Consider the following 24,721-nt stretch of genomic DNA (forward strand, 5'->3'; position numbering starts at 1 on the left):
TCTTAGAGCCAATATGTTTACTAAGCTCATTTCATTGTACTTTTATTACGTCAGTTTGGCTTCCGCGAGGTTTTGCATAAGAGATGCATGCCCTCCATTTGTTATGTAAATTACATTTGCAGGCTGAAAAAGGCTGTAATGCCCTTTCAACGACTTTCTATTTTCGATAAAGTTATGGAACGTAGCCTGTCGAATATACCAAAAGTCTACCGTAGTTCAAAGGATGCGTTTGGATTTTTGCTGTTTCTTTCTTCTTTTTCTTACTGTTGTAGATTGGCCATGGAGTATTGATTATATAATTAGCACATAAAGTAAAAAAGTGCAACTTGGTAAATATAACATTTATGCATTACCTACAAATAAAATTTATTTGCTTTTGTTTAGTTGAATTAAACGGAACCAATCTAAATCCATATTGTAGAGAATGTTTGTATACACAAGATCAAGTCAGACTGATGTTCAACAAACCCATTTTGAACACTTCTGGCACGATGTATAGTATTATCGTCCATGAAGTATCCGTCGCCATCAGGGTAAAAGTGAAACATTGCAGGGGTGCACTTGATCTGCCAGTATATCTACGTATCTCATGGCTGTTTGCTTACCCTCGAGGAACACCAGGGCACCATTTCCATGCCAGCAGAGCATCCCCTTTTAACGACTTTTTATATGATATTTCCCACCAGACCTTTGCACAGTGCGAGTAAGGCAAGATGAATTGATGCCTTCATGGGGTTCTCGCCAAATTCAACATCTTCAATCAGTGCAAAATAATGTATAGCCTAGTTCACCTGACACAATTACCCGTTTCCAATCCTCAGATGCCCAGTGTCTTCTTTCCTGACACCACTGCAAACGAATTCCTACATGTCAAGCAGAAATAAGTGGTTTTCTCACAGGCACCCGACTGTGTATTTCTAGCCTCTGCGCATAGTTCAAGCTTGAATCTGTTGCGAAAAGCCTTGGTTGACGATCTGTGTCAGTTGATAGTAGAGTCTATGTTCCGCTGTATAGTTCGTCGAAGACGACACCGATCACTATCTTGGAAAACTGTGCTCGAACCTTAGTTACGTCTTCTAGAAAAGGACTGTGAGTTTTGATTCTAACCTTTGAAAAACCTTTGATATGGCTGGTTTTGAAAACCCAGTGAGATTTATTGTCTTCGAAACTGAGGCATTTGCGAAACGGGCACCAATAATAAGCCCTTTTTCAAATGGTGAAAGATCTGACGTTTTCCCCATTTTACTAAATTCATCGTGAAAGCACTCTTACACCTTAGTTTGTAGAGATATTAGGTTATTTCGAAGCAGAAGAGATAAAAGGCGAGTAGTGCTCTCGTCAGAACTCGAACTACGGACCTCTTGAATACTTGCAGAGCGTGTTAACTCTTACACCACGAAGGTATGCTAAGAAGATGGAAGAAGTACCTTATGCATTTCCCCTTTTAGAGAGCGACTGGGTATTAGGGGACTCAATCGCCAAATCCTGGTGGTGGAGAATTATCATCCACCATCTTTCTTTTAGTTCGAGCGCCACTATAGAGATAGTAGTTATTTCGAAACAGTAGAGATTAAAAATGAGCAATGCTTTCGCCGGGACTTGAACCACGGACTCGAATACTCGCAGAGCATGTTCATTGTTACATCACAAAGGCATGCTAAGTAGGCGAGATGAATACCTTATACTAGCATTCTAACTATGCGTAACCCACGTCCTAAAAAAATTGCATACTTCATCACTAGCACGCATTCATATGAAAATCTTTGAAGGTTTCTAATTCATTGGCCAGTGTGTGTATATTCCTGAAACCTAACTCTGAAACTTCACATAGGTCTTTTTTTTTCTCTTGAAGTACTGCTGTAATTTGTTTCAGAAATTCGTCTATGAGTCGATTACTAGTTTGAAGCTTATGTCTGAAGATTTTGGCTTTCAGGTAGTCCTTAAAGTGTAATATAATAAATTTTTAGATTTGAATAATGTGTCAGCCATGCAGTGTCTCTTCGTACAGACAAGAATTTCTGGAAAGAGTTTCCTTGTGACTTTCAGGGATGTTTGTTGTGTAGTTTCATAATATTAAGGGTCCTTCTATTATATCATATTTTACAATGGCTAATTAAAATTAATATTAGTGCATAAGAAACACATAGGAAACACTTATATGAAAAAAGAAACGAAGAAGAAATACAAGACAGAAAGATGGATGAGGCGTAGTATAGTTGATAGTTGATAGTTGACGGGGGACGTGTGCACCATCCCTTTACCGTAATGGTTAATTGGCATATGCAACACGCCCACCTCTATCTTGAGCCAGATGGGCCACACAGGCGCCTCGCACCATACACCGAAACCCAGCGACCAGGCCATCCAGGTGGCAGTCCAAAAGACCAAAGAAGCCCCCAGAAGCATGTTCACACCAACCGCCCGGGCCTAGTATTTATTGAGTCAAAGTTCAACAAATACATGGCCAGACAAGGGCTCAAAAAAAAAAATAAATAGATAAATAAAGGGTACATTTGTAGTTTTGACAAAGCATAAGATTACAAAGGTGCAAGTGCCAGTTTTGAATAAATACTATAATCACATAGACATAATTAGAACAAAACACATACAGATAGCGATAACAATAGAAAACCAAAGGAGTAAACATCATTACAAAACTACTATTGCTACATACTACAATACTACAAAACTACTACTAGAATACTTACAAACAGTACTACAAACTGATACAATGCTAAATATTACAAAACTGCTACTGCTGCTATATACTAGGCTGATAATAATGCTGATAGTATGATATCGATGATGTAATGATCTTAATACTGATGGTAAGTTCAATACAATAGTTTGTGTGTAAAGCAAGGATACAATACATAAATACATTATGCAACTATATAAATACCAATGCAAGGTAAAGAGGATACATTATACAACTATATATACATACATACATATACATACATACATACATATATATATATATACACATACACACATATATACATACATACACATATACAGATATATACCAATACAAGGTCAAACGATACTAATGATTCTGTACGAGATGCAAGACAAGATAGATAATTCAATATAAGATCAATAAGCCATATTGTTCAATACAATAGTTAATGCAAAGTTAATAAAACACTATTTATATTACTATACCAACTGTATATTTCCTATATTAGTGCAATTTTATACTACGCATATCTATACGATGCTCACAATTTAATATATATTACACAGTACTGTATTGCAGGGAACTTATAATTCAATTTTATACAAGATGATACATATCTATACTATGCTCACAATTTAATGTGTATATTATATAATACAGTATACAGTACAATATGATTTACAACTAATACGTAAGATAATGGATGCTATATCATTCAATTACAAAAGTTAATGCAAAATTAATGATACATTATTTATATTACGATATCAACTACACATTTCCTGTATTGCAGGGAACTACAATACGGTTATACGATATAATATAATGTACTGCAAATACTTAAGATATGTGATACAATAGGTAAATTAACATGCTTACAGGGTTAGTATACAAGACACAACAATAGGTACAATACAATACTAAGAGTAAATAAATAGAGTATGTGACAGTATATAGACAAATGCAATGTAGAAAAATACATATTGTCAAGTAATTGGTAATAATTCTATGTAATATGCAATACAAGACATATGATACAGTATAAAATCGATAAGCTACGTCTATGATACTATTTATAATTTAATGGAATATTTAAAGCAAAATGAGACCAAAATACTACTTTAACTTTCATACAGTATTTTAACACAATTGCTAGTTCAGTAAAATAATTAATACGATATTTAATTCAGTACGTATCTCAGGGTATAAAAAGAAGTGCAATATATATATTCTTAATAGTATGATGCCTATAAGGCAATGTTCTTAATAACTAAAGCGAATTAAATGCAATACTTTGTATACAATACACAAGAGCAACACTTCAGTACAATACTGAGGATAAAAAGACATATTTTGCAACAGTATAAATATACAAATGCAATGTATAAAAATACCTATGATCAATTAAATATTATTAATTCTGTGCAATATGCGATACAATGCAACAATATAGTTATACCAATATAATGTATAAAAAATACTTATGATCAATTCAATATTAATAATTCTGTGCAATATGCAATACACAACATATAATTCAATATAATCAATAAACTAAATCTAAAATCTAAAGTCTAAAATTCTGCATGTAATTCAATAAAATAGTTAATGCCAAGTTGAATCAAGACTACTTATAACGTTATGCTAATAATCCAGCTAATAATCCAGTTTCTGTATTGCAAAGAATTTAATTTACAGTTCCATACTAAAGCATACATAGCGATACGATGTTCATAATTTCAATATGTTGCATCACATATTCTTAGGGTAGAGCTTATAACTCAACATAATATTACATAACTACCAACTTAATACAATAATTAATGCAAGAATTAAAATAATAAGTAAATTAAGTTAATAGACTAGTTAGAATATAATGCAGTACTTAGGGTGCAAATATTGTATATTGTAATTATAATGAAATATGATACAATGCTAATAGTTTGATACAATAGTTATTACAATGCTCGATACAATATTTTTTATATATAACCAGATTAGAATACTTAATATGTAGCTTGTAATTCAGTAAGATAGTAATACCATATCTATAGTTTGAGATTGCGAGTATAATACTTATTGTGCAATATCTTATAGTGCATTTAAAATACAATACAATTTTTAATAATATTTGTAACAATACTGAGACTATTAAAAAGAAAGAATATAGTTATAATATGTAAATAGACAAGAATGCAACTGGAGTGTACAAAAATACAATTGTATTATGAAAACACTATGTAAACAGACAACAATGCAACTGGAGTGTACAAGAATACAGTTGTATTATGAAAAAAGGACAAAACCATTAACATTAGACAACCTGACATAGATCAGATCCATAACTGTGGAGAATGTCCATAATTTTTGAGAGTTTTCTGATAAGGTACTTCTGCTTAATTAAAAATTTACTAAATGCTAGTTGATTATCCACAGGGAAAGGAATGTAGTATAACATACCATGGTACATATTGTAACCATAAGCTTTACATATTAATAATTGTTTTTTTCTTTCTCATTTAGGTCAATCAGAAACTGGCACTTTTTCCAGAACGGAGTTAGCCCGTGCTAAATTCCAAGCAGCTAGTCGCTCTGAAGATGCTAAGAGTGTTGATTACGGAATGGGAATGTGTGCTATGATGAGAAAAGGTTCAAGCCAGGAGATACGAGAGGGCCTTAAGAGCAAAAGCAGTGACAATGTCAGTGGAAAAACGACCCCCACTTCTAGAGCGGCTAACTCGGGAAGTCTGGACAGTAATGCCGCTAAAAGAATGCTCAACACCTCGTCCTCGCTGCAAAATTCGCCAGAAGACATGCTCAAAGATATCCCACCACAACCTCCACCGAAACCGGACACTCGAAAACCAGAACCCCCTCCTAAAACTGGGCTGCGCGCAAGCGGGAAAAGCTCAAAAAGTGGTGGCTCTTCAAGTGGAACAGCTTCCAAACCTTCCTCGAAGGATGCCACGAAATCTGGTGCCTCATCCTCTAAAGGGAGTAGTTCCAAACAAGGTAAATCTGGAAGCTCTAAAAAGAAAGGTTCCAGTAAGAAAACGGGTCTCGATATCCCTGATCGCGAAAGATCGCCCCCCTCAGACAACCTGCTCTATGACAACCTGTGCTATGCCACAACACCCAGTTCCAGCAACGAGAATAGTGATGTTCCTTTCCTCAGTTCTGACGAGGAAGAAATTGAAATAGAGCCGAAGCCAAAGGAGAAGAAAAGGATGGAAGGACGAGCAACGGGTAACACATTTAAAAGATCTGGAGGAGTGAATACGCCTTCTGCCAATTCTCCTACTAGCAAACTGCTCATGGAATATGAAATGCACTTGAGGAACGCGCTGGCTCGCGGACTCGATGCAGAAAGCTATAGCCTTCACACCTTCGAAGCCTTGTTGACGCAGAGCATGGAGAACGTAGGTGAGTGCCGTGAGAAATAGACTGAAAGATCACTGGTTAATCATTTCAATTTTATCCCGACTTTTTAGTTCTTTGTGTATTAAACTTTATTTATTTTTCAACCAATGTGCTTGTCCAAGTAATGCATACAACGACACAAAACCTTACACATATCAATACTTGCTCAAGCCGTAACATGAAATCAATATTTCAGTGCTTCAAAGCAATGCTATGAAAATCTATATCCTATGTCTTTCTGTCGTGGTATTGTAATGAAACTCCAATCATATTTTTGTAGAATGTATTTAACAATAATTTAAACAAGTGATGCAAATGTAATGATAGGAATAAATAATTTATTTTATTACTTAGTAAAATATAATAGGAAAATTGGAATACAAAAGCTGAATACTACGCTTCGTTGCTGCAAAATGTTTCTTTGATTTAAAATTTAAATACTTTCAAATATGTTATGAATTTATTCGAAGTACATTTTCTGCTTATTCAAAAGAAAACTGCGCAGCTAACATAAAATGTCCCTCATTCGCGGCCTTTAGTTAGATTAACTTAATCTAAAATAAGTAAAAAATGACATTTAGGTATATATTAAAGTAATCACACGTTACTGATAAACAAATGATGAAGTGACATGTTGATTATAAAGGTTACTAGTGAAGTAAACCAATCAGTGCACTTCAAAAAATTTTGAATGCTGTTTCGACTTTATTTTTCTCATTAGTGTATTTTTGATTTAAGCATATACCTCTTCTAACATACCGAGATCATTTCATTTCTGTTCTAGAATTTTAATTATTAGCATATTACCATTAATATATTCTATATTAATATGTATATTTTCAGCATAATATACATATTATTTTCCATTAATATGCATATTGTTTGCATATTATACCATTAATATGCTTTTAGTATATAACTAAAATGATTCAGCACTTAAGCATTTAAAATTTCGATTTTGAATTCTTTATATTCACTAATAAAGAAAAAAATTGAAGAAAGTATCTGAAAGTTGGTATGTTTTTTCAGTTTCTAGTCACAATATGAAGAATTTTCAGGCACTAAAATTTTTTAGAGATTCATTAATAACTAGATATCCTTTAATAGTATTTTTAATTTGAAAGCTGAATAATGGAAGATTTAAAGGAAGTGTTCTTAAATTCAGCTGTTCAAAATGTTAAATAGTAAAAATCATTTTGCATAAAAAGCCTTTAGTTTTATACAAAATTGAAAAATAATTTTAGAAATACTTTACACTTTAGATAGTTATAGTTGTTTTGTAAAATATTATTGCTATAAAAACGTGAAAGTAGGCATTTATGTACGTTTTAAAGTAATAATGGTCTATAAATCAGCCCTTTGAATAGATTTTTTTCGTATTCATTTAATGTCGCCTTTATGTCTTCAAATAATTAACAAGTCAATTGAAAAGCTTATGTGGTTTCTTAAATCTAGCCGCTAATAATGTAAAATTATATTCTGTTGTAAGTATTTATAGGCATTCGTTGTAATCTGCACATCATTTACTAGCATTTTAAATTTAAAATCTTTATAATATATGTTTTCAAAAATTAATATTGAATATTTTAGAAATGATAAATATTATCTGGAAGCTAAGAATTACTCATAGGTTTAAAACTTCCATCTGTTTAACCTTAGATATGTCATTTAGTCTTTAGTAAACATTAATCGAAGAAATATTTTAGAAAACATACCTTAATATGATACTTTAAAACATATCTTTGAAGCCATGCCTGTTTAATCAATAAAAATTTCTCTTAATTTACTATTAAAACAACGAATTATAAATAGACGTTAGTACATATTTTAAGAAATAATACTCCACATCGAAAGCAGTTTTCACTTTTCCATCTGAGATAAAAATTATGTAAAAATTTTTTTATTAAACTGTGAAATACACTTTGTGAATGTAATATATGGGAGTACTTTTAATTTACAGTGGAACACTGTGATCGTAATATTTTACAGTTTATTATAATAAAATACTCTCTGCTGCAAAAGCTATTTGTACCCGTAAAAACCGTGTGAGCGAGATATATTGTGTGAGAAGACAAGTAAACGTTTAGAAATTATTATTATTGTTTCAATGGCTGGATACTTACAACTCCCCCCCCCCATACACACACATTTAAAATGGGGCAGCATTCATTGGTTTAGTTAGCTTTTCTGCCAAAAGCTCCAATATTGGAATTGTTCATTAACTTTACACTTGTACCATACCCACCAGGTCTGCCTTGGGATTCAAACTAAATATGTACACCTAAAGATGGTACAATTTCGGTCAATTAACGTTAAGAGGTTTAGCTGGGAGGGAGGACAGGTATTTTGTTCAAGCAACTCAATTCTGTGCAGTACATTGTTTGCATGCGCGGAAAGAAACAAAATATTTAATACACAGGTACAACTATTATAAAGGTACTAACATTTTTGAAGTTATAAGTTTACAAAGATATCATCTATTACAAAAACACAAATTGTGGCAGAATATACAGTGATGAAATGTGGACTGATAATATTTAAATAAACATTACCGTATGAATACAGTTAAAAGCAAAGCTCAAAATTAAAGCAAGGCATATACGATAATAATGAGTTCCTGGACTATAACTTAAAATTTTTATAATTGCATATATGTTTCTACAACAGAGTATATGTGTAATAAATAAAATGTGAAATTAGTATATTTCTGTCGATCAGCCCTCAGCCCATGCTCAGCCAGCGAAAGGTTTTTTGATTTATTAACATAATATAAATATCACTTTACTAACTAATTCTAGTTTTAGGCCTTTTTTAGCTATTCACATTAAACCAAAAACGGGAAGAGGGAGTAGCAAATACTTGTCTTCAAATAAAGACTCGCTTTATTATTATAGCTTGATTGAAAAGACTTTAAAATGAAAAACAGAATAACATTTAGATTTTAATGTAGTCATTGTTCGTAGATGTTCAAGAAAGTGACTAAAGAATACTTAGTTAATAGTTTATTCATTTAATGAAAGCAAAAGCAATTTTTATTGCACTTAAAACAATTCAAATCCTTGCTAATTTAGAAATTTGTGTTAATAATAATCTCAAATAAGTAATTAAAACGCTGTTCGTTCCCCTTTCATTCAAAAAATTTGACATTTGCGGCGTGGGTCACTGTTATGTCATTGAAACATAATTATTTTTTATACCGCAGATTTCTACCAAAAACATCTTCTTCTAGTGATCTGCCGCCATTTATAATATTAAATTTTCTTTCTATGTTTCCTTGCGTCTTCTGAACTATAGGATATTCCTTCTACGTTGTCTTGTGTCTTCTGAACTCTGTTAAGCGACACCAGAAAATTAATGTGCTTTTATTAATAATAAGCTCCTAAAATTTCACTCAAAAACGTAGAACAAATACCACAGTTATTATATTTATCAAAACTTTGTTGTGGAAAGAGGAGCAAGTGAATTCGGATAAGATTAGAGCTGCTCGATATGAGCAAACGTTCATGTGCATATTGTCCTCTGTGTCACATTTGCGTGGTCAAATGCCTACAAGAGATTTGTCAGAACACTGAATTTCTGATATTTCTGATTCATTAATGTTCAGACTTACAATTATGTATATAATTAATTAATTATTTAATTATATGTCTGCGTTTCTATCCTTTTAACTAGATGTCTGCTTAGGGCTTTCATATTGTATCTGAAATTTTGCTATTACAGAATTTAAAACTGAATTTATAAGTATACAGAATATATAACTACATATACTGACTATATAATTAATATAAACTGAATATATAACTATACAGAAATGTAACGATATCTGAAGGATTTCAAACAAACAATCCCATCTAAAAATTTCAGATTATGGTCGAATGTGTGTAAGAGTGTGCCGTTAAAGTTTCAAAACGTTAAAATCAAATTAAAAAGAAATTGTAACTTGATCTTGGTATGCAGATTTTAATTTATAGTTGAAACAACTTTTAACTAAACAATTACGATAGATCTATTAGTTTAAATATTAGTCACTAGGAAATAAAAGATAAAAAGCATAAAATCTTATACTTAAAATGAGCTGTGAAACGCCAAATAGGAAAAATAGGGAAAGTATTGTTGTTATATTATTTCATTTTAAATGAACGCGCCGTGGGGACATGTCCTGTTACTCAATAAATAAAAGACTTATTATCGAATACATATATGTCACTGAATTGCGTGCACAAGGACATTGTAATGAATACTTCCTTGAATTGATTGGAGTACCTTTTGTTTTCATCGGGCGTATTATTTGAAGAATGAAAGCAGTAAAAATCTCAAATAAATTTCTTTAAAGGTATTTAATAGCGAGTAATTATAATTACGCAACGAAAAATTACGAAAGGCAAAATACTTTTGCGTGCTAAAGAATCATGTGCAATCTGTAAATAGTAAACAGATTAGTAAATAGTTAACCATAGTAACCAGTATTTACACATTAACCAAGGTATTTCCTGTTCCTGAAACAGCTTACTAACTAAATCTTATGAGAAAGAATTTTAAAACCTACGCTATTAACAGCTAAGTAACCATTAGATAAGTGGTACCCAGGTGACAAAAATAGCCGCTGGCAGCAAAAACAATCTATATTAACTGCTATATAATTTTATGCTCATTTGATGCTCCTAATCAAATGAGAAAAGAATACCGCTTCCTTAAAAAAAAGAGTATAAGTATGCAATAAAAGTTGTAATTTTTTAAATTAAATATAAACAAAATATTTACACATTGACAAAAGAATCGTAGTGTGTCATGAAAATGATAACTTACTGAACTGGATCTTAAAGGAATACAATCGCTGTTGCTAATATGAATTTTTTCGTCATGAAGTTTCTTGTAAAGCACACTGAGTTCAATTTGCTTAGAGCAACATATTTTCTTGTGTGTTATGTTTAAATTCTTTTGTTGCCTCAGCATTGTGTTCATGCCATGCATTCTTATTTAGTTTCGGTTGTTTAATTTTTCAAACTTTAAATTAATGAATGTGTATAGTTTGTTTTAAATTCGATTGTGAAATTTTGTTACTACCCTTTGAAATATAGTGCTTCATCTTGTATGCATTTATAACGAAAGGGGAAGATCATAAAATTTCCTTTAAAATTATGAACTAGCATAGCTATCATAATTTAGGCCGGAGAACAATTTATGATAACATTTAGTTATTAAAGAGAAAAATTGAAAATTTCTATAAACTTTAGTAATTTGGAAGGCAGAAATGTAAAGTACAAACATGAACTATGTTTTAAAAAGTGGTAGAATTTGCTTTATTTCTTTGTGCATTTCTTTTATTATTGGCATCGCGTTTTTGATAGAGATATAGACGAACTGACGCTAAAAGTGCACCTAAATGAATTTTAACAAAGCAAGCAAGATAACTGAGAAACTAAAATAGCAACACAATCAGCACATTGAAAGGATAAAAGCGAGAGAGAGACAATCGATATGTTTAAGATGAAAAATCGATTCAAAATATTTTAGTTTTGTTTCAGCTTTATCTGTATTAGTTGTTAAACGTTTTGGTTTTTGGAAGTGTATAATTCTTTTTGTTTGATACTTTATACAAGGGCCTATGTCATTAGTTTTACGCAGGAAACATCTGACAAAGATTAATTTTGAATGGATGAAGTTTACAGTGGTTTAATATAAGCAGTTACTCTTTTTACAATGGAAAGGGAAAATATCTAAATTTAAAAGAAGAGGTAAGTGATTATTTGAAATTAAAGTCAAAAATTTTAGTTAAATTCTTTTGATCTTAGACACTCCCCCCACAAATATATATCTTATTTATTAATAAAAGAAAAACTATAAAGTGAAAAACAATTCAAAACCGAATTCATTTGCGTTCTTCCAATTTAATTTTTGGTTTTAACATTTTTGCCCCATTTGTCTTGCAGTTTGCCAGTGTGCTGCTGGTTTTTTGTTTTCTGCATATATTTATTTTAAACTGAATATGCGATAATTTTAAATGTTGTAGCATCATTAGCTTATTTTTGAAGCCGGCAACATGAAAAATCAGCAGTGCCATGTATTACTCGTAATTATAATCATAACCACTTCGCAAGAGCTATTTCGTACAGAAATAAAATGTGTTCAGTCGGCACGACGGCTAAATTTGACTGAAACTATGTATTTATGCATCTGTGTATTTCAGTCATCGTTATCTACAAAATCAGTCATAATTGAAACACACACACACATATAGTATATATATATATATATATATATATATACAGGATGATTCTAAATAGTTTTTACAAATTAAGAGGGGTGATAGTACTCATCCAGATGAGCAATAATTACCATAGAAGATAGGGTCATATTCCACTGTGAGAGACAGAAAAGAGGAGTATTAGAATTTCAACCGGAACTTACAACAGTGTTGGGAGAGCGAATGAGTGAGACCAAAAGTTTAGCAATCCGTTCAGTGAGAAATAGAGAAAAAGATGTACAAAAAGAGTGTACAAAACGGATAAAACCGAAAACTTGGCGTTAGAGTGTTAATTCGAGCTCAAACTTTGATGGCAAACACTCAAATGCACATCTTTAATCGCAAGGTCTCAACCTCGCAAACGATTGCAGCACGTTAATTAGCTAATCAAGGACTGAATACTCCAACTTCAACTGTATGCCTAGATTAGCATGAAAAGTTCATGCTGTATTCCGGCTGTCAGAACTTCGTGTGTCGTAGAAGGGTGCTTCATGTAGAATGAACCCAGCACAGCAAATGCAGGATAGGAGTACAGGATAGAAGTTGGCGAAGGGGAAAAACTGCTATCAAGATAGCAGTTTTTTTATTCAAATAGTTTTTTAGTTCAGATGATATTAAGCCCTTGATTAGATAATTAACTTGTTGCAATCGTTTGCGAAGTTGAGACCTTGCGAACCGAAGACGTGCAGTTAAGTGTTTACCATCAAATTCTGAGTTCGAATTAACACTCAAACGCCAAGTTTTCGATTTGATCTGTTTTGTGCGCTCTCTGTGAGTTTTCCACTAAACTGATTACGCAACTTTTGGTCTTGTTCATTCGCTTTCCCAACATTGTAGTAAGTTCAGATTGGAATTCTAATATTCTTCTTTTCTGCCTCTCAGAGTAGAATGCGACCGACCCTACGTTCTATGGTAATTATTGCTTATCTGCATGAGGACTATCACCTCTCTTAATTTGTAAAAACAATTTAGAATCACCCTGTATATATATATATATATAGAGAGAGAGAGATATGTATATATCTATATATATATATATATATTTCTTTAGTAAACAAATTAATATGTATATACATATATAGAATCTATAGTTAGTAAGCTTAATTCCGAAAATTGTTTTAAAGTAACTTGAATGTAAATTGTTAAAAATATTTAACCTTGACTTGAATTAAATCATGAATAACAAAATTTCAATTCCAAAAAGAAATTAAATTAAAAGCAATTAATCATTGCCATTGATCGGAAATTAGTTGAATTTTCAAGGGAAACAAACCAACTTCCGTTCAATGAACAATAATTAAGAAATAAATACGAAGGTGTTTCGTCCTTTACTCAAGTAATAAGGCGATGCCAAACTGGCAATTTAAGTAAGGCCAAATATTTCCGTGAATTGAAGAGATCAAGAACCAATGCAGAGCACTAAAGAACTCATTCTGATTAAGCATTTTCGCTAATTCAATTTTGAGTGAAAAGCAATTTATGCAGTAAAATTGATAAATTACTTGAGCAATTGTCCCCCGACACCATCGTGTTTATGCATTTTAATTCAAAACTATTTGTAAAAAATTAAGCATTGGAAATTGGCATTATGAAATAGAACTCAAAGTAATTAAAATAAAGATTAGAAAATTACGAAATATAAGAAATATAATGCAATCTTTGCAAAAACAAATCAAAAAAAATTTAAATTTAAAATATATATAATAAGAAAAGGGAATGTACATGAAGATATAAAAGGCCAGATAAAGCATTAATTAACTTACGTTCTTTCTAGTGGGAAGTGGGCAAAGAGTTTTTTTCGTGTCTTACTCATAAGGCTTGTGTTTCCGAAATTCTTTATCGGCGGCGGGGGCTTTGAATTATTTCAATTGGCGAAACTTGTGTGAAGTAATTTATGGGAGAGGGAGTGACTAGGAATGCTTGAGGGGCGTATGTTGTGGAGTTCTTATTTGAGTGAAACTGTCTGTTAAAATTTTTGAATATACTAGTGAATGAAAATAAATTAATTTCTGGCTAATTGTCGTGTCGTAAGGAGGAAGAAATTAAGAAAAGGAAAAAAGGAATTTTCACTGTCAAAGAGCTATTTGACAGACTAAAGATTATGAAATAGGCTCATTCTTTTAGTAACAGCATAAGTTTGAAGACAATTAGCTTGTTACATTATATACAGCTTTGTAATTACACTATGTACAAATCCTTCAACTGATAGTCATCCAACTTATACCGCCTTCTCAGGTTTAGGAACAAGTTATCATATCCCTATCAGTTAAATGATTTAGAGTGAGTATTTATTGCCTGCTCTTTTAAGGCAATGGTTAATAAATTGATTAGGTATTAGATTATTTTTGAGAATTTTAATAAGGAGCAAAATTTCGCGTTGTAGATCTATCGTATCTGTGCAGATATTTTTAATTCGTTGTATTTTATTTATTATTGTATTGTTAATTACTTAATATAATATATATATATATATTATATAAGTAGATAGATATATACAACAAATTTGGCTGTGGGGCGCTTAAAGAAAGCATTCTACGTCAAAATCGTTCAGTAGTGGAAAGGAGATAAAAAAGCGGATGTTTCAGTGGCAACACATTAAATGAGAAAGGATTGCTTGCTTGCAGATATCTGAAGCCCTTCACTAATCGTGCCGGGGATTATGTTAAAACCTGTCGGCGTGTTTTCATTCCCCCTTTTTTTTTTTTTTTTTTTTCCTTCTTATTCTTCTTTGAAAGGAATGTTAATTTTTTTTTTTTACTTTTTCTTGTATAAAATAAATAAATAATTTAACATTTAATTTAGGAAATTTATCACTCAAACAACGAAAAACAGTTTTTTTCCTTTAAATGTAGCCCACCAGCGGCCGAGCGGTAAAGACGCTGAACACTAGTAGTTCGGTCTGAGGTTCGAATCCCGCGAACGGGCTGGCTGCATGGGCGTTTTCGTGGTTTTCCCCATGTGTAACGTGTATACGAGCCAGTTTCCCTTAGAAAGTCCTCCACGAAAGGCATCCCTCCCTTTAGGCAGATAGCCCTCGTGTGCTTTGCCATAATTAAATACACCTTTAAATGTAACAGTTAACTTGATTAATGTAGTTTATAATACGCCTTATGTATTATCGAGTTTTAAGTTAGAAAACATCACTTTCCCTTTCTCAGAATGAACTGAAATATTAGGAAATAGGCAAACAAACTACTGGAATTATCTGCGTCTTATAGCTGCCCATTAGTCCATGGCTTCCTAACACATACGGCAGAACGATTAGATAATGCGTTTTTATGACAGCCTTTGCATAGGAAAGGAGCACTATATTTTACTGTTCACCCAATGACTTGTGTTCTTTTGTTCTTTTCCTTTCTATCCTTGTACATTATGCTTGTTTATTTGTTTCTTTTGGGTTCTGCTTCTCCCATTCAGTTGCGTTAATGCGTGAGGTGCACGTGGAGCTGGAAGAAGTGAGGAAAGAAGAACAGGCGCTGCAGTCCCATGACGAGCCCGAGGGAAGTCGGGCTTTTGCAAACGCAAGTGAGTTGGTTTCTTTTTGACATTTGTTGAAAACAAATTGGGTAAACAATGCAGATAACTGACTGTTATGTTTCATAACTGAAGATGAAATAAAAATAATAATATTTGTTATAAGCAATTCATCGTTACGAATAGGAATTATTCTGTCAAACGGAAGGGGTTATAGGTGAAGTAATATAAAATAACAATAAATCTGTTAATAATAAAACTAGATATGGGCAGGCATTCGTATCATTAAACAGAAGCTCTTTCGAAGTTGATAAAGAATTCTGTAAAGCGTATAAATATAAAGCTGACTGGATATGCTCACGCGCTACAGCTGTATTAGTTCAATAGAAATTTATACTCCTCTTAATACATATACATAAAATAGACATAATGAAAGAACGATAACTATAATTTAAAAATTATTAATTGCTGTAAAAGAAATTTGCTTTGCTAAAAGCCTTTTGTACGCTTATGTTTCTACAGATGTGAATATAAAATAGCATATTGAGTGGAGACAGATACGAAATAAAGGCGACACTGTTAAGTTTATCTGAGGAATTACATTTGTAAATTAGGAATGTAGCAAAATTACGAATGTGGCTGCCCTCAAATTAAAGTATACAAACTGACATTGCAAATTTAGAGTTTAAAAAGAAGAAAACTATTTTAAAAGGTAAATAGTAGGTTAAAATTTTGGTATAACGCTAAAACCAACACAAGCCTCATGTAGTCAAACATTAGAGCATATTGTGATCCTAAACTGATGCCTGTACGTGAAACGAAAAAAAATAGATAGATTTCAGCCGCAGAGTAATCTATAAAAAATATTACTTGACAGACACAATAAACCAAATACTGATCAACTTGGCTATATCCCTATATAAAATCCTTTTTATTTGTAAGTATTCACATATTACTTAGTATAATAGGATTATCTTTCCTATTACACTAAAGCGCAAACTACAGTGGAACAAATGAAATATTATCTATCAAGAGTTTCGTAAAAATTGTGGAAGTGGAAATAAAAATCAACTGTCACATAAAATAATAAAAGGATAAAAAAATAAAGGGGGAAATGAAGAAGGTTATTATTTGTTCCAAGCCTTCCTTGAAGACTTAATACATTTTACTATACCTAAAAAGGATTTTAAAATGTCATTATTCTTGAATTTTGAATGACTTGTTCTATGAACATCAACTAGCTCCTACTGTGAGCTCGAATTTACTTGTTCTTTAAACGCGTTCCAACTGTCGTGCGAGCAAAGACAGGAGAGATTTTATAATAGTTCTAATGACGAAAGGTATGTTAGTATTAATGAAAAACCATAATTAAGAAAGTAACATTAATGAAACCAGCATCCAAATTTGTAATACAGAGAGCGTTTACACATTTTTAGAACGATCTGGAAGCCGTTTAATTAGTGTTTAAAATGTAAAGAGTATTTGTTTTAAATGTTCGATCAGATGGCTTTTTTTTCTGGACACAACTCTGCATCGTGATTTCCGTGCTAGGAGGACTTTTAATAAAACTCCCAGTAGTATTAATTTCCATTCCTGTTCCAATGTTTTACATAGTCTATCAATAGTGGTAGGTTTGAACTTAGACAGAGCTCTGCTCAAGAGACCAAAAGCACAGTAGTCTGTAGATAGAGACTTCGAATATTAGTCCAAAGGGACTTTGTCCCTGAAGGACAATTGTTTTCGTTTTGCGATTTTGCATTGAATCACTATAAATGTCTGTTTCACTTTTCAAACTGCTGCCACCAAATGTTAGAGTCCTGCATTATATTTGAAGGAATTAAATAATGAAAATTCCGCATAAATGTATCGATATTTCTCGCATTGTGATAAAGCAACAGTACATTGAATTTTGAATGACGTAATCCACCTACGTAATCCTAATATAGGCATGTGGAAGACCAAATTTGAAATTTGGAATTTGTTTTATGATCGATTTCATATTTTGTAAAACTTTAACGAATTTTATATTAACAAACTCAAGGATTTCAAAGCGAGTAATGGTAATACTATACGGGAAAAAAAAAAAAAAAAAAAAAAAACTTTTTGTATCTCCAGCGCGCGGAACTGTGTATCGGAAATTCTAAAGATAGACTCATTTTCAAATTATTTTGCGACATTGCTCTTGAACTGAAATTTATGGTTTAAGTGCGAAGAACATGATATTTAATAATAAAGGTAACATACAAAACGTTAAAAGAAACGTCCCTTTGGACGTAATTTAAAATCTGAAACCTTTCAGATTTTTTTTTCGTATTTTTAATTTCTCATAGTAAGAGAATTCTGCGACAATCATAAATCACTTATAAGGTATTTCTCCCGCCCTCTTAGCGTGTCTTCGTACTGTACTGGTCTGCACGCTGGGCGCGTATTCGATAGGTCCGTGTTTCGAGTCCCGGCAAAGCCGTTGAATATTTTTCATCTTTTCTGCTTCCAAAATCCCTAATGTCTCTACAACGTTGATATTGTTGTGTTTCTATTGGTACGTGGATTTGGAGTGAATGGGACAACGCAATTTATTTAGCCAGTATTACTCAGGTTATAAGGTATTTCTCCCTCCTTCTTAGCGTGCCTTCGTAGTGTAATGGTCTGCATGCTCGGTGCGTATTCGAGAGGTCTGTGGTTCGATTCCCGGGGAGATCGTTGCTGATTTTTCAAGTCTTTTCCTTCCCAATAAATGTCTCTACACACTTATTGAAACATTCTTTTCATAGATGGAGCCAGCTTTATACATTTTCCCATTTTTTTCGATAGTAAAAATTGCTGTCATTTAGGTAAACCCATGCTGATCGCTTTTTGCGTGCTGAATAGTTTTTATACAGGATTCTGCAAATTGTTTTGCGTTCAGCGACATGCCTCGACAAAAGCTGATATATACGTTATGTTTTTTAGTTTTTATACTGTAAATTTTCGTTTATTATTTTAGTTATTAATGTTACAGATGTATATAAAGATTTTGAAACTGATTTCTGCGTCGTCGGAAATTCTCTTGCTAACGATGATTTATTTTGAGGAATACAGAATGAAACAGAATATACGTTTTTCGGGTAGCATTTAGAAAGTTTAATACCATGCATTTCACATTGTTTTTGATTAACGGAATAAGAATATTCTCTTCGAAAAGCGAAGAAACACCTACAGCTTCTTTACAAACGATATTTTGAGAGAAGATAGAATTTAAATGTAGCAGACAATATTTCTCATTTCAAATAATACGCTGTTGCCCAAAACCTTTATTCCAAAACAATTGCATTTTTTAATTCTTTATCTGAATGTTCTAAAAATGTGTAACTACTATTTATTATGCATTTGCCTTATATTCCCTAAATCGCATGGGTCATAAAATCCGCATACCAAGTTCATGAACAATAACATAATAAGTATTTATTTAAATTATATTATATTCTCGTATCATATTTGGCTTTATGTGGACGTAATTTTATTTTACACAGGAAAAAACCTCTATGAAATGGACTTAGTAGTTTTGTGCATTAACAATTTTATATCAACACATCAATAATTTTAAGTTTGTCTATCTCATGTCCATGTTCCCAGGATGTCCCCATGGATATCCCCAGGAAGCCTGTAGAAGCGCAGATCTCTCGAACATCATGTTCAATGATACTATATACCAGCAAGTGGCCTAACTTCGCCAAAATTACAGCATTTGCAGACGATGGCGTCTTCGTGATCAGCGAACGAACACAAAAAGTTCTTCAACAACATTGCCAAGAAATAGTTTATATATTCCAGAATTACTACAAGAGACATAATTTAGAAATCTCAATCCCCAAATCGCAAGTAATGACCATTCATAAGCCGGGACAGAAAATTGCAAAACAACTCTCAATAAAATTAGAAACAAGTAAAACTAAAAACCTCAAATCATTTAAAATATCTTGGGTAACTGCTCGATCAAAAATTCAGCTTTATAGAACATCTCCAGGATATAAAGATTTGCACTCGCCGAATTGGACAGAATCTTCGCAGAATGCAAGGATTTAATTTACTTACTTACACCAATTGAGTTGCTGTACCACTTAAGAATATCAGCATTTGTAGTCAGTTGGTGGAGCATTGTACTATCGCTAAGCCTAGCCAAAAATCTCTATAGAATATTAGAATTTGTAGCGGAATTTATAAAATTACTTCGGAAGATGGGTATTTGTGACCTATGGTTATTAAAGAAACCCTGTCAAGACTTTGACTGTGCTGAATGATTTTTTTAGATTGCTTTTAGATTTTCGCATTTGATTGCCTGGTAGTCTATGAGAGTTGTAAGTTTCGTAGTAGCTTTCCATTTTGAATTTGTTTCAGCTATACCTGGGTATTTTCAGCTGTATACGGCCGAGAATTTAGGGTCTTTGATGATTTCGCACTCGAACAGATAGTGATCGATGCTACCTGTTGAGCCACCTATGCATGAATCTGTGTGGTGCAATCCGAAGCGAAACAGGCTTTAAAAGGGCCATGTGCCGTCAGGAAATATGTCATTGCTCTGCCTGTAGTCTTTAATTCCTTTGAGGGTACCGGGAGGAAGTTAAATATTTTCCTGCCTGTTAGCTCTTGCGTCCAATTAGTTTTCCACAGGGACATAAAGTCCCGTTCCAGTCTTGATTTAAAAATGTGATATTGGAATTTGCAGAGAGGCGGCTGGGGTACGTTATCCATTTGCACTCTCTCTTGCCAAGTTTGTCGGCTGCTTCATTGCCCAATGTGCCCACATGGGCGCATGTCCAATGAAGCTTGGGACGGGTTTTGGGGAAAAAGGATAGCAAGTGTTCAATGACCCTTACTAGTGGCGAGAGGCTCAGTCCCCGATTATTGCCTGTAGGCTTGAGGCAAATTATAACGCTTGTTTCTTGTTGTTTCCTGGCAAATTTCACAGCTTCTCTGATGGCTAACAGTTCTGCTTGGAATGCAGAATTTGTGCTGTTAAACTTTGCATGCCATGTTTTAAAGAGCAAATGAATTCTGTAGACACAGAAGGCACTTCCGACACTCATTTTAGTTTTTAACCCGTTCTTATAGTAGATTCGAATCGGAAAATGGTCTATTGAAGAATTCACTATTTGGATTTCTGCTTAGAGATGGTTTGGAAGTAGGTCTAAATTGTGCTTGTGTTCTTCGTAATCTGTTGAATGGTACATCGTATTATTGAATGTGCTGGTTTGGTGCAGTCGTGCTACTTTAACTTTTGTTGCCTGTTGTTCTGTTGTAATGGTGATCGGTCGAATGCCTGCTGTAACATTTAAAGCGCTTGTGGGGCCCGTTCGATATGCCTTTGTGATTTCCAGGCGAAAACATCTTTGTACAGAAAGTAATTGCCTTTGGGCATGTGTATTGAGGTTTTTGGTCCAAGCTAAAACGCCATGTAGTAGAATTTTTTCTGTTACTGTGTGGTACCATACATTTTGTAATTTTGGAGACATCCCCCTGTTACTAGCTGCCTTGAATTTCTGATAGTTGCATAGGATTATAATCTTGTCTCTGATATATTTTATGTGTTGATTCCAGGAGAGTCAGTTATCTATAATGACGCCAAGATAAGGTATATCCATTTTTATTTTCTCATGAGACATCCGGGCCCACCAGCGGCCGAGTGGTAAAGTCGCTGAACACTGGTAGTTCGTTCCGAGGTTCGAATCCCGCGAACGGGCTGGCTGCATGGGCGTTTTCGTGGTTTTTCCCTTGTGTAACGTGTATACGAGCCAGTTTCCCTTAGAAAGTCCTCCTCGAAGGCATCCCTACCCTTAGGCAGATAGCCCTCGTGTGCTTTGCCATAATTAAATACACCACACCACACCACACCATGAGATATCCGTATTATTGGGTATCTAGGATTTCTGAACGAAGCTCCCGGTTTGGGAATGTAAAGTGCTTTGCATTTTTGTATCGATATTTTCAGCTGAAATTTGTCCTCCAATTCTTTGAACAATGCTAATTGTTTAAGTTTTCCACTATATCCCTGCAGCTTGTACCGTACGTTATTAACGAGAAATCGTCGAGATAGGCCTGGGCATGCGTAAGAGGGACGTTGTCATACATTTTAAGCGCTTCATTCACGATTAGTTTCCAAATGACTGGTCCTAAACATGACCCTTGTGGGCATCCTCTAGTGATCGTGTACGTTTAAATTCCAGTGTTGGAGGTGTAATGCAGCGATCTGTTGCTTAGATAATCTCTTAATAACCTTCGAATTCCATCTGAACAGTTTATCGTTGATAGGATTTGCAATGCATGTTTCCAACATCAAGTATTTAAGCTAGGAACGGAATCCTCACATCACTAAGATCCTATATAAAAACCGTCATCACAAAGCTCGTCGCATATGGAGCTGCGATATGTGCCCTGCCGATGACGGAAAGAAAAAATAAATTGCTAACATCCATACAGAGGCAGTTTATGCTAAACATCACGCGGGGCTTTTGTACCACCTCTGTCTCATCCCTCAGTGTCTTGGCAGGCATTTTGCGACTACATCTTCAAGAAGTTGATGATGCTATTTACTCTCTAATCCTTCAACTCAGAAAACGCATCAGCTTCAATGATTGCATCTATTCCGTAGATGATTACGAACAACGCCCTCCTCTGTACAAAAGCATCCAGCGGTTACCCATACCAAAATAAAAATTCAAAAGAACATCGACCCAAGAAACATACAATGTTTCTCAATACTCTGTCTAAATATCACGTTAAGGAACCTAGTGAACAAAGTAGCGACTTATCGCTGAGTTCCAATATTTACTACATAGACGTGAGAAGGGTTAAAATACCCTTTTATTCACTTAAAGGAATAATAACAGATCTCCCCTTCTCGGGCTTACAGAAAGCCTCCACCACACTTAAAAAAATAAGAAACTAATCTAATACTAAACTAACTAAACTCAGCCGAAGCTAGACACAAATACCTAACGTAGTTGGCCGTTAAATTAAACTAAGTCGGCGATTCCCAACAAGCACGTGCAATACAGCCGAACGTAGTAGATTCAAAAACGAAGCAGCCAGAAGGCAAACATGCGACACTAAGTACTCTTAAGCACTCTCTCTCTCGAAGTAAGTTGAACTTCCTTTAAATACTTCTTCTAACTCATTCATTCAACGCGATTCTAAAACCACATTCTGTTAGGGAGTTGTGAATGAGAAACAAGAATTGAAAGGAAAGGGTTTCACAATTAAAAATAACATTTCTAAAATTAAAATACACCTTACAAAGAAACGAATTGAAGCTTCACTCATGGATCAAAAATCGAAGGAAAAGTCCGATGTGCAGCATTCTTTCCAATGCGACGACATCTGGACTCTGAAATAAAATGGAAAGGGTACTTAAATAACTTCAATAGCATACATCAAGCAGAACTCTCAGCAATAAAATCTGCCATCAACATTCCATCAGTAAATAATTTCTCCAAAATATCCATTAACTCAGACAGCCAAGCAGCCATACACTCCATCTGAAATCCAGACAACCCTTCACACCTGGCCCATGAAATTAATCAAAGCTCTAAAGATTTCAATACTAAAATATTCATAACTTAGGTCGAAGGGCACAGCGGCAATGTTGGCTTCGATACCGCCGACAATCTGGCAAAAACAGCAGCTGTTTCCCAAGAAGGCGGGTTCCTCAACTTCAGACTTCCAAAATCGCAACTACAACAAATCCTAAACTAACAGGTAAGCCACGAGTTTCAAGAAGGGTGAAATAATGCTACGCCACCTACTATATCCAAAAATCTTTAAAGTACATCAGAAGGTCAGTGCTCTAGGACTGTACCTATGACAAATCACACTTTAGGACCGAAGACGAAAAAGCGGAAAGAGCATTTTCTAGGATACACCCCAATAGACTCTGCGCAACATTATCAATTTCCATAATACTTCAAATCACCTAACTTACTGAGCTGAGACCATGAACTTTGGACTGAAAGATGTGAGCTCAGTACAGTCTGACCTGTAACAAATATCCTCACACAACAAGAATCAGACTCCCAATATATTGGCAAAATCAAATCCCATTCGTTTATCTACTTATAAAAAAATGCAAAATTTCAATTGCAACGATCTCCAAAATATTAACTCTACTGCATTTACGTAATGCAATATTTTAATGAGTATACTAAACAGTTTGTGTTATTTATGTAACTTTGCCTAATTTTATATTATTATCCGCTTATGTTTAAATATAACAACTCCGATGTATAACTCCAGTATTACTTAGAAATAGCATATAGTCAGTTCAAGTTTTTCATACTTTAGCTGGTTAGTGTATTGAGGCAATACCTGTTCAATTCTGTAGTGAGGTTTTCTAGTGCCCCATGCACTTGTACCTGTTTTACTTATCTCATGTCCCTTATTACGCATTCCGAGACGCTCGAATTTAAGAATACTGAATGCAAAAGGTTTCCGGAAATGCCGCATTTCTTAAATTTTACGAGCATTTCTGCAGTACTTTCTTATTAAATATTCATATATTCTAATTGCATTATTTATGTAAACCGATTACTCCAATGCGGTTGTTTTAAAACAAATTATTATTACTTATGAAAGTGCTAACAATTTGTTTTGAAGACTTCTGAGAAAAATCTGTTTATTCGATACCTAAAGTGTCTAAGTATTTGCCCAATTTCGATGAAAGCTCTTACATAGACGTATTTTCGTTTAAACCACACTTTTTTTTTATTTTCTTTTGTCTTTAAAATTGTTTTAAAATCTTTTCGAATTTTGTTTTCATACCTATGGAAACCATTGCTGGTACAGTTTGTCAAGATCTGATGGGATATGAAATCTTATGAATGAAACACCTTGAGCTTTTGTCACAGCTTCAGGCAATGAACATTTTTACA

At 33.6% G+C, this 24,721-nt stretch overlaps 1 protein-coding gene across 7 annotated transcripts in view; it reads left to right on the forward strand.

The window, feature by feature from the left end:
• LOC118195621 (protein still life, isoform SIF type 1-like) overlaps positions 1-24,721 on the forward strand; it is a 749,226-nt gene that overhangs the window by 469,921 nt on the left and 254,584 nt on the right. For all 7 annotated transcript variants that reach the window (XM_085813741.1, XM_085813746.1, XM_085813743.1 and 4 more), the window contains 2 exons: positions 5,207-6,106; positions 15,765-15,872. In XM_085813741.1, the coding sequence (XP_085669867.1) occupies positions 5,207-6,106; positions 15,765-15,872 (1,008 nt within the window). The remainder of the gene's footprint in view (positions 1-5,206; positions 6,107-15,764; positions 15,873-24,721) is intronic.

The sequence above is a fragment of the Stegodyphus dumicola genome, chromosome 3, assembly GCF_044657685.1.
Source record: "Stegodyphus dumicola isolate Sdum_Otavi_A_Nest chromosome 3, ASM4465768v1".
NCBI lineage: Eukaryota > Metazoa > Arthropoda > Arachnida > Araneae > Eresidae > Stegodyphus > Stegodyphus dumicola.